General features: G+C 38.5%; 1 protein-coding gene across 13 annotated transcripts in view; it reads left to right on the forward strand.

Moving 5' to 3' along the window:
- UNC79 (unc-79 homolog, NALCN channel complex subunit) overlaps positions 1-12,065 on the forward strand; it is a 249,666-nt gene that overhangs the window by 180,271 nt on the left and 57,330 nt on the right. For 11 of the 13 annotated variants that reach the window (XM_030883497.2, XM_060295215.1, XM_060295222.1 and 8 more), the window contains 4 exons: positions 1,689-1,796; positions 5,196-5,312; positions 7,906-7,989; positions 11,885-11,987. In XM_030883497.2, the coding sequence (XP_030739357.2) occupies positions 1,689-1,796; positions 5,196-5,312; positions 7,906-7,989; positions 11,885-11,987 (412 nt within the window). The remainder of the gene's footprint in view (positions 1-1,688; positions 1,797-5,195; positions 5,313-7,905; positions 7,990-11,884; positions 11,988-12,065) is intronic. The other 2 variants (XM_060295217.1, XM_060295223.1) reach the window with 1 other exon arrangement.

A 12,065-nucleotide genomic window follows, 5' to 3' on the forward strand; every position in this document is an offset into this window, starting at 1 on the left:
AAATGGAAGGCTTCATAAAATGATTTACGACTGAGCAAAAATTGCCTGGCTTAAAGAATCTTGGTACACTAATGATTATTAATAAGTATCTTACAGTTATGACGTTTCTTTACAATTAAAGCTACCAAGGATTTTAATAAGCGTATCGAGACCCTAAAAGTCTCAATAATCTGTTAAAGAATTCTTGCCTTTAAGCTTTCTTGTTCTACATTATCGGTGAGATTATTATGCCAGAGTAGCAGCAAATGTAAACCAGAAGCAGATAAGGGTAAGAGAGGTAATTATGCATGTTTTAAACTTGTGGTTTGTGGAGAATACCTAAGAGAAAAGCAATAGCTTAATCACTAAGGAATTTTTAATGGGTAGTTATTTTTATGCTGTATTTGGAGAGTTTGGGAAACATTGTAACAGTTATACTTCTTTTGTTTCGAAGAAAGTATTTATCTGGCAAATGTATCTATTCAGAAAGACCTCTGAGAACCAAAAATAGATGTTCCAAAATCAGTGCTTAAAAGCTTTTCTCCTCAGCCCTCACCTAGGATCTATTTTACTTTTATTTCTGACAGTTTAATAAGTTTAATGATCACCCAATAGTAGAATAGCATCTGCATACTTATATTTTATGTATGTGTGAATGTATGGTGACTTGCTCTGTGGCAAGAAAAACAATTGATAACCTGAAAAGGGGGAGACAGATGTCATGAAGCTTAAGAACTTGAAGCCGTTTAGGGTGGACATGTTATAATCATGGAAGCCCATAGTGGTAATTCCAGGCTGCTCATTGAGCTCAATATACAGTGAGTGTTGCTTAAGATGTCAAGGAAGTTTATAAAAAAGTTTTAGGGGTTTGCCATGATAAACCACTAAACTTTTCAAAAAGCTTTAAAGGATAATCTTTACCTAGGATAATGTGGGACAGCTTGTTTCCCATTATTCATAGATGAAAAAGACAATAGTATATGCAGAAAATATTTTACCTTAGATGCATTTGTCAACAGCAGAAGCAAATGATACGTCTTTCTTGCTCAACTAATAAAATCGAAAACCTGAGTAATTGGTAAGTAATTATTCCAAGTTAGATACAGTCCCTGCTCTGAAATTACTTATGATTTAGCAAAGGTTGTAGACCGGTAAACAGACAGTTACATTATGGCGTGTTCATTTTGGTACAGGTTAGGACAGGGTGTTCTGGGATTGTGTAAGAGGGTCATGTGATTCAGTTTTTTGTTTGAATCTGGGGGTGGGGGTCCTGGATGCTTTTCTGGAGGAGGAACTGTCTATATAAATTGAGATGTAAGTGATGAGTAGGAAATTGCCAGACAAAGGTGGAGTGGTGGAATGATATAGGTGGATCAACTGTAGGTGTCTTTGGGTTTTGTATGAAAAGAAATTCAGTTCCGGAAAGGTGCAAAGATATGTGATATGAGCATGCTGAGCTCTAGCTTTGTAATTGTGCTGTCGTTAATTTCTGAGAGGCACAGCAACACATGCAGAATATAACGTGGATACAACTCCCACGGAACTTTGAAACCAGTGTGTATGTGATTCCATTAAAGTAGTTAGTAGGGCCAGAAAGTATATAATGATTTGAATGGGAGAATTGGGCAAGAGGGGAAAATATATGAAAAAGGTTCTTGAACTTGCTTTTAATCAATGTCCTGAGTTTTAAATAATATTTCTGTTTGTAGATCCTGCTACTAAAGGACTTTCAACTTTGGAAATGCCACGAGAATCCTCATCTGCCCCTACATTAGAAGCAGGTGTGCCAGAAACAAGTAGCCATTCTTCAATATCAAGTAAGATTTCCTTTGGTGATCATTTCACCTGTACATTGATTTGGAACATTATCTGCTGCATAGTTTTCAATTTTCACACTCTTGGTATTGTTTTTTTCTTCTTTTTTTTAACGTTGTGTTAGCTTCCTAGGTAACACTATGTTGTATGTTCTCAGAGACCCTGAGACATAGGCCCACTTTTGTCAGCATCTCAAGTGTTTGATAAATCAGTACAGCTACTGATAGGTCAAGAATCCTAATTTGTTAAGGTATAATCACTGGATAATTCAATAAAATAAGTATTATGTATGACTAGCCTAAACATAAAACATGGAACTGGTTTTGGGACAAGTGAAAAACATTGTCTGTGACAGAATTTTACATGAAACACCTTTGTTTAATTTGAATCACCTCCATCATTGACAAAATTTTTATCTAAGTTATCATCAAATAAATGTATCAGATATATCATGATCCCAAAGTTATTATTGAATATAGCGCTTTTGGATCGGAAAATTAAAATGGCATGAAGTATTACTGGATCTACTGGAGGCAACTATTCAGTATTTTGAAACTACCTTGTTTGTTGGGTCCTATATTTTGCCCATGAGGAGCTTGAGTTCCATTGAGGTGAAAATAAGGGTGTCCACCTGGCTCAGTGGAGTCAATTAAAAGACTTTAGCATGGGAAATTCTCAGTAGGAATCAGAGATACAAACAGTGGTGCAACTTCTGCAAACCCTTGTCATCTGTGCTGGTGTATTTTGTGTTCCATGTGGCCACTGCCTCAAGGGCTAGTGCATTTTCCTTTGACAGTATTTTGAAGTAAAGATGATCCTGAAAACCAGATAAAGATCTTAACTTAAATGCTGGACTGGTAGTATGGAACAACATCGTCATCTTCATCATTCATTTATTCATGCTTTCATTCATTCAGTAAGTATTTATTAAGTGTCTGCTGAGTGCCAGGCACTGTGCTTGGTACTGGTGATCACAGGTGAATAAATAAGACACCCCTTGTTCTCCAGGCATTTACAGACATAATAGTCATAATTGCTGCCAATTATTTGACACCATGTTCCAGGCACTGTGCTAAGTGGTTGCTCTCTTAACACATTGCTACCTTATTAAATCCTCGTGTCAGCACTGCATGGCAGATATTATTGACCCAGTTTTAATAGACTAAGAAACAGGTTCAGAGAGGCTAAGTGACTTGCCTAAAGTCATACGGCTATTAAGTGATAGAGACAGGAATTGATGCTAGGTCTGTTTGATTTTTCAAGCCCATGGTGTTTTTTAGTATACCACACTGCCTTAGAATAATTCAAATTCAGTTATAATAGAGATTACAGAAATTCTAAGAAAGCATTTTCAAGTAACAGTTATTTGCCCTTTTGGCAGCAAAGAAGAACGCCTCGTTCTGAATCTAATTGTTCTTCTTTTATCACAAAAAATCTGTTTTATAACATGAAAAAATGCCCATTTTTAAGTCCATATACTAAAATCATGAAAGTGTATCTTCTCCTCCTAATTTGCATGAGTCATCTGAAAAAAGTGAATTATAGTTAGAATTCCAAGTTGGATATAATTTGGGATAGGATGACTTAAGTCAGTTTGGCTTCAGTGCTAGTTACATGTATCATAAAATAAGTGTATCAATGAATCATGATCCTGAAGTCATGATTGAATCTAGCCCTTTTGGATTCAGCATAGTGCATCATTAAATTTCCACCTTCCTCCTTCTCTCCATTTAAAGCATGTATTGGATAGCTCTTGGTGGTGTGTTCTTAGAGACATAATGCCAGGTGCTTTACACACTGAGCTAAACATTAAGGGACTTTACTCTCAGGGAATTCTTCTGTCTTTAAAAAAATACTGAGGACTGGAGAAATTAATCAATCACTAGAGGTTTCTAACCCTTCTTTGATTTTGTCTGATAGTTGGGGCTAATTTTTAAATTTGTCGATCTTCCAAAAGATTTCTGCTTTTGAATTTTACTTGAAATTTGTTAAATTTTCTAAAAGATTTCTGCCTTTGGATTTTACCTGGAGCTGCACTTTCAAGTGAACCATGAAATTGCAAAATTTACCAATCAACCACAAGAATCAGATTTTTCATTAGTTTGCATAGTCATTTCCATGAATTCAGTTAACATGGACTCCAAGACACAAGAATTCTCATCACACCCCTCTTTTTTGCTCAGTTTATCAGCTGATTATTTTGTAGCTAAACATGCCATGACCACCATGAATCAAACAGCATGCTAATTACATTAAAAATAATGTCATAATTGATTTCACATCACACCAAGTTGCTGCCCTGGTACCATGATTGTGAAACCTGTGTATAACACGTAAGGAAGGCTTTCTAGGGCCATAAAGACATCTCGGTTTCTACCATCCCCTTCTAGACTATGTATTTCAGAGCTTCAGTTTCTAAAATTGTCCTTATAAGAGAGTGAATAACCACAAGTTCTCAAATATCCAGTTGTTTGGGATCGTGTATAAAAGGCCTCTTAGCGATGCTCTTCCTTTCTCACTGGGCTGGTGGCAGGGATTGGTGGGACCACTTGAGGAGGGATAGGAGGGTAGGAGACAGGTTGCTTTCTCACTCAGCAGTCTGTTGTCAGAAGTGCTTTTCACTGTTTTTCCGGTTTGGAGATGCTTATGTACGTGACTTATCAATCATGGGATATTTGTCAATGCCTAATTGCGAGATAAAAATGTTACCACTATTTCTTTTTAAAACAAAGATGTGTACTAGAATATACTTGTGGAATGTTATTCAATTCACATTTTTCCAACAGTAGGCAGAGGCTCATGCAGAGATTGAAAACAGCATTGACTTTGGAGTCAACATGTTTTGGTTTTACGACCACCTCATTTGCTGGTCGGTTCCAAGGAACATAATTTCATTTGCTTCAATTTCTCCCTAAAAATTGGGGTTGATATGTGTCATCCTACTCCAAAATATGCATGTACATACACAAACACACACACATGCACGGGGGCCTCAGAGGGATATAATGGAAACTGAAACTATGCATGTATGCACAGCTCCATTAAAGAAAGTTAAGCTATAAATTCAAAGTAGTAGTATCTGTCTTGAATCCTTTTGGGAACAAGGCAGAGTATATAAATTAAAAAGTAAATGAAAATATCATATTGTTGTAACTGGGGTAAATATTTACAGGCTACAGATAAGTGCTCATAGGCACTGTTTCTTTCTTTATCGAGTGAAGACAGGCACCAGAAATAGCATAGTGCCTTAGTTTTTCATCTGAACAGGAGCATACAACTCACTAAACAATGATGAATAGCCAATGAAGGTTCAATTAAGATTCTGTGTGGATGTGTAGAGCCTTTGTGTGCTGTGCATATTTATTCCCCCTAGTAATTATCTCCTAATTTCCTCCATATAGCTCAGTATAGGCAGATGAAAAGGGGATCCCTGGGAGCTCTGACAATGAGCCAGTTAATGAAGCGACAGCTGGAACATCAGTCTAGCGCCCCCCATAACATCAGCAACTGGGACACTGGTGGGTCAAGCTTTTTCTTCTTGTTTTACCTCTCAGATTAGCGAATGCCACTTTCTCTGTGTCCCCTCTGCTTCCTTGTGAAGGAATAGATTTTTTCTCATATTCTGTGGTTCAAACAATTTTTTTAACCTAAGGTAATTAATAAGTCTATTTAAACTTTCCAAGTATTCTAGAGCCACCGGTTCTTCCATCTCGGCTGGTCCAACTCTTTTTTTTTTGTTTGTTTGTTTGTTTTCCTCTAAGACCCAGATACCAGATGTTAGGCTATCTCTTTGGGGGTTAAATGATATAAATGCATAAAGGAGGGAATGGAACTATGATTTCATGATGCAAATTAGAAAACAAAACAAAACACCAGATTATCAATATTCTCTGTTTTATAAACTCTGAATTATCAAAAATAAGGGACTATTGATAGTAATAATAACAGTAATAACAAATGTCAGCTTAGTGACGTCATGATCTGCCGGTAGGTTTGGGAATATGAGCTCTGTGTTTTAGTCAGCAGGGTCACCAGGTTGCAGCCGCACACCCTCATGCTCATACGATGGAACTGCCTCTAACCTCAATTTTAAAGTAAGAATTGACCGCCATGACATGTCTATTTTAAACATGATCACTCTGCATTTTCTAAACTTTGTTACCACGTTCTGCACATGTACTACTTTCTCAAGCCAGTAGTACTGCTGCAATTCTGCTCTTTTGAGTGCCTGCCTTTTCTTTTTTTCTTTTTTAATTAAATGGGTCATTTGATTACAAGATTATATATGTGAAAGCTTTTTGCAAGACGCATGCACTTTGAAAATGTCAGGGTTTACTACTGTGATATGCTCTGGGGACCAACACTTGGATAGGACTATTTTTGTATCGTGGTTAGTATACTTTCTGGCTACAGTTATATGAAATTATTTTAATAGCTTTCTTTATGACCAGGAATTACAGTGTCCACAAAACCAAAATATTGAGATACTGTTAATTTTTCACAACCATAATATTTACACATATTTCGTCTTATTTTCCCCACTGTTCTTCAAGAAAAAAAAGAGAGCTAGTCTAGATAACTAAATCCTACACACCATACCCAATCCTATATTTAACAGATAATTTCAACTCTCCTGGCCTTTATTAAGGTTCTTAACATTTTAAAGGTTTAGTGTTTTGTCTTCTTTTTAGTGATAAGTGGTAGTGAATAATGAAATGGCCAAAAGCCAATGGGCAAGGGAGACAAGGAGAAAGACATTGAATAACCAGCCTTGAGAGTTTACTGGGTTTGGGTGAAGCTTTTCTGTTCACACCAAAGAGGACTTTGTTCCTCTCTTTACTGAGCTCGTGCTATGTAAAACTGAGAATGGAAGCTGCTGTTAGGTTCATTCTCCGTTGATTAAATGCCCATCTTTCGTTAGGTTGACCTGAAGATTATTTTACCATGCTGCTGTTCTCTGTAGCAAGCTCAGCCTAAGCTCTCCATTTTAGATTCTGACTACAATTACAGCTTAGTTTGATTGACGCTGTAGAGTGATAAAAAGGCAAATAGATCTCAATTTCTAATCCAAATTTTAATCTAAAAAAAAACCTACATGATGCCAAATAACCCATTTAACTGAATTTTTCACTTTTCAACTAAACCTCAGCCTTGTTCATGTCAGTCTGGTTTATCATCTAATACTTAACCATTCACATGCTGTCTGAATTTCTTTCGTCTGAGTTTTCCTGGGCTTGTTTTCCATCCTCCAAGTTGGTTTGCTAGTCACCAAGTCCTCCTAGAGCTTCATCTCAATATTCTTTTTTTTTATCAGTGTCATAAAAATTCTCCCCAAATCCAAGACCAGAGAGAGTTGACGAGTGTGGAGTTTTTTGTTACGTGGCATGTCACTTTATACCACATACGTTGATTCAGTGACTTGCTAGTCTCCAAAAGAACAGATGTGGTCATGCAGACACACTGAGAAAGGCAGCCTAAAGCATGGGTCATGATCGACTCACCTCAGCATGTGCCTGCTCGCTCAGAGGATACCTGCCTCTTCTCCACCCATGCGTATCTGATGGCTTGCTTCTTTGCCTCATCTTTCACATGAAAAAAATGTTCCTGAAGCACTACTCCTCCATGTGCCCCTGTCCCCTTATTCCTGTTCTGCAGCCCTCAGTCAAATGCCTGTCATTTCCTTGCTACCAGTTCCACATGTTTTCTGTACGATCGATCTGGTCATTGCCACAAATGATCACTTACGTATTTATTGATTTGCATAAAACATGTCTTTCATGGCTGTGACATTAGCCTTTCATTTCTTTCATTTCATATCAAGAGATTTGCGATTTGAGCTTTTGTGGGGGAGGGATTAGAGAATCTGGACTTTTAGGGATGGTTTTAGATACTCTCCTGCTTTCAGCTGCATCTCATACACCTGAATGGCAGGTTTGTAGTGAAACCCCAAGCAACCCTACCCTAAAATCTAGGATGTTTCCTGTAAATGTTAATAATCAACAGTAACAATCACCACAATATGGCCCCAAGAGATTATTGGTTAAATTCTTTGTATTGTGAATTGTGCGCAATTGACCACAATGAAGACTGAAATGTTCTATTTATCCACAGAACAGATACAGCCTGGGAAACGCCAGTGTAATGTGCCAATGTGCCTAAACCCTGACCTGGAGGGACAGCCACTGAGAATGAGAGGTGAGCTGAGTCGCAGAATCTCAGACCGAAAGGGTGAAAGAAACCATATATGTCAATCATCTAGTCACCCAGCAGGTGCTGAAATCTCTTCTTCAGCAGCTCCATGAAGTGGATCCAACCTTTGCTCAAACGCTTCCAGGACCTGGGAATGTACGACATCTCATCTTTGAACATGACTGACAAAAATTTCTTCCTTATAGTGAATTTTTAACCTTTGGGGCCACACAAAGCAAGTCTAGACTCTCTCACGTAATTTTTAGATATTTGAAGAAAGCCACCAGTTGCTTGTTTCCTCAGGCTTTTCTAAACCACACATCCCTGGTCATTTGGTATTCCTCCTAATATGTATCAGTTTTCCATATCATCCTGTATCTCCTTCTCTGAACATGGCCCAGCTTATCTATGTTTCTTCTAGATTATTGAGATCATAGATGAATAGCTTCTTTTCAGCTATCCGGAACTGAACAAAATATACACTTGACTTTATGATGATCATAGGAGCAAGCTGAGAATAAATCTATGCTAAGATAATCAGAATATGTATTTTTTAAATTCATCTTATGTCTAGTTAATCATTACTTTTGTTCTTTTTTTTTTTTTAATTTAGAAGGCAGGTTAACCTATTACTTGTGACAACCAAAAAGCAAAAATGAATTATGACCACATCTCTTAGCTAGTCCCATAAATCAAGCAAACCTATTATCCTGGACCATATCACTTCTGATTTTCCTTAGGAATGAGGAGACAGTTATCTCCAGCTTTGGCTAACATTTATTTGGCATTGAGTAGCAGTTTTATCTCCTGTATCCGATGAGATGAGACTCTTCTCATTTATGGGCTTAGGAAAAGCTTTTATGAGCAGAAGTCAGGGTGGTTGAACAAACTCTGGTGCTTGTCCGTGATCTAGTGACTCGGTCAGTAGAAGCAAAAGTGGCATGAGGTAATGGGAACAAAGAAAGTCTCTTTCATGGTAAACTGAAGAGTCCATTGATATTACTAGGGGACTGATGTGTGCTTTGAGACAAACCAGCACCTGTATACTTTCTCCAAGACTCTCTAAGAAGCTTTTGTCAAAATCTCCAGCTATGGGCTTCCCTGGTGGCGCAGTGGTTGGGAGTCCGCCTGCCGATGCAGGGGACACGGGTTCATGCCCCGGTCTGGGAAGATCCCACATGCCGCGGAGTGGCTAGGCCCGTGAGCCATGGCCACTGAGCCTGCGTGTCCGGAGCCTGTGCTCCGCGACGGGAGAGGCCACAGCAGTGAGAGACCCGCGTACCTCAAAAAACAAACAAACAAAAAATTCTCCAGCTATGAAGTTGGGCTTTGGAGGAGGTCCCCTCTTTATTCAAGTTTCTAAGAATGTTCTGTTTCTGTTCCTAATTCCATATACAGTGCACTTTGGGTATTCAGTAGGGGAACCAGTAGGGGTGGCACCAGAAGTGTTGCCCTAGATGATGGGAGATAATGGGACTGCCCTTCATACTGCAGACTTAGTTGTGACTCAGCTATAGCACAAGGTGGCTGAGGTCAATGGCTTCCTTTTTGCATTGCCCACCTTCTCCTTGTATATTACTCTTTGCTCCCTTATCATAAGCAGTATTTAGAAATCCATTGATTCAGCTAATGTTGCCATAAGGTGGCCAATGTCTCATCACTTAACCTATCTGCTTTTATAAATGACTGTCATAAATATTGCCTTGTACATTCTGTGTTGTGTGGAAAAACAAATTCATGATGCTGTTGTCAAAAATATCTGTTCCTTGGGCTTCCCTGGTGGTGCAGTGGTTGAGAATCTGCCTGCTAATGCAGGGGACACGGGTTCGAGCCCTGGTCTGGGAGGATCCCACATGCCGCGGAGCAACTAGGCCCGTGAGCCACAACTACTGAGCCTGCGTGTCTGGAGCCTGTGCTCCGCAACAACAGAGGCTGCGATAGTGAGAGGCCCGCGCACCGCGATGAAGAGTGGCCCCCACTTGCTGCAACTAGAGAAAGCCCTCGCACAGAAACGAAGATCCAACACAGCAAAAATAAATTAATTAATTAATAAACTCCTACCCCCAACATCTTCTTTAAAAAAAAAAAAAAAAGTCTGTTCCTCGGCATTTGTATTAGGTAAGGATTGGCTTGAAACCACCCAAATGACTTGGATTCCCACTCTTCTTGACTTGAATTGTGATTTCTATGTATGCAATAGTAATTAGCAAGCATCTTCTGAAAGCCTTGACTCAGAGTTGTTGTTTTTTTAAAAAATCAGTTGCTTATGTTTCTAGTAAGACTGTATATATATATCACCACGTATCTTGTGGGCTGAGTTTCCACTTTTAGCACAGGCATTATGGCATCTGGCAGATGTGGTGTGTCAATGTTCCAGAAATGTGGAGTACTGGAGTTGAACTTTCTATGTTTTGGTTTCTTGAAGCAACTTCATGCAGTTTACCTTACTGTTTTAATAATCAATCATATCTTCTTTTATCTTGGCCCAGTTCTTGCCTTTTCTATTATTAATCAATTTATACTTTTGCTTGTAATAAATATGTTGCTTCCTTTCAAAGCATCATCTTTATGAAACAGCTGGAGATCTTTGTTAATGATATAATTGGAAAGAGTATTATCTCAGAGGTAGCTGATAAATATAGTAGCAAAATTTGGATTCCCATTTGGGATCCTCAGAAGTGACATCAAGATATTTTCAGATAATTTCCTTTGCTGTTTGGGTCTGAAGGTCTCCTTATAAACAGATTTTGTAGCCTTTGATCAGACAAGGGAGTCTGTATAGTATGGAAGCATCAAAGGCTTTGATACCATTTTTTTCTCCCTCAGATTGAAATACTTTGCCCACTTGGTGAGGTTTCTAAAAATTTTTATGTTGATTCCTTTAGAAACCAATTCTCTGAATCATTATCTTTCTCCTATTTAAGGAAAGACCAGACAGTTTTGTTTTGTTTTTCAGCACAAAGTTAGCAGTTCCTTAATGAAAAACAGATTCTTTAACGACCATTGGGTTTTTCTGGCTTCTTTCCTGTTTGAAGAACTCAGAGTCTCAGTTAGTACTTTGTAGAACATGGTATTATTCTGAGTTGTCACTTTGGTATTCTTCTTGGAGTGCCTTATTTCCATAGTTCCTGGAGAATCTGTCTAACGCTGGTGGTTTTCTGAATGGAGAACAGTCTCCTGGATCTCCAGATCTACTCATCACTAGAGCACTAGATTCCTGCCTCAGATTTCTCTGAAGGCAGCAAAACCCAAAGTACTAAACTCTGTGATATCGATTGGCTGAAGTCACCAGATGGTTCATTCAAAAACACTTCATATTTCATTCATAAAGATTTCAGTTTGAAAAATGAAGTCTTTTGCTTTGGGGCTTATATTAATTTACAAAGTAGAAAACTTTCCTGATATTTCTTAGCTCAAACTTCTCCCCTTGCTTAGGTGTGTAGAGATCTAGGATCTGGTTCCCTTTCCAAATTAGCAACATTTTAGTGTTGGCATGCGTTTGTGATTTTATGTAGTATTGTATGAGCAGCTTCCATTTATGCCTAGCAATTAAGGGTTGTAACTCATTTAAGGATACCCTTGAATAGATCCCACACACACACTTTTTTTCCTCTCTGTTTTAGTACCCTGTTGGCACACCTAAACTCTTTCTGATTTTTTTTCAGAGTCAAGAAGCAAAATGAACCATAGCAGTCTAGCTCTTAAAATGATATGAGCCGAAACAAATCAGTCTTTCTTGAATTCATTTCACGCTTGACGGTTTTTCACAGTGGAATTGGGCTGTCCCTGCTACATCCCTGTGAATGTGATCTTTGGAGGATTTATAAGAGGAGAATAGGGCTTTTCCTGGCCCCCGGACACACATATCTATTCACCAGCTGTTTCTTTGCTGCTTACCCAGGTGCCACGAAATCCAGCCTGCTGTCAGCACCCAGCATTGTGAGTATGTTTGTACCAGCACCCGAAGAATTCACAGACGAGCAGCCGACGGTGATGACAGACAAGTAAGCTCACAGTTATTTTCTTCACTGTTTACAGAATTTGAGAAGTTGCTCACCATGGTTGTGAGAAAATATCAGAGG

The sequence above is a fragment of the Globicephala melas genome, chromosome 2, assembly GCF_963455315.2.
Source record: "Globicephala melas chromosome 2, mGloMel1.2, whole genome shotgun sequence".
Lineage (NCBI taxonomy): Eukaryota > Metazoa > Chordata > Mammalia > Artiodactyla > Delphinidae > Globicephala > Globicephala melas.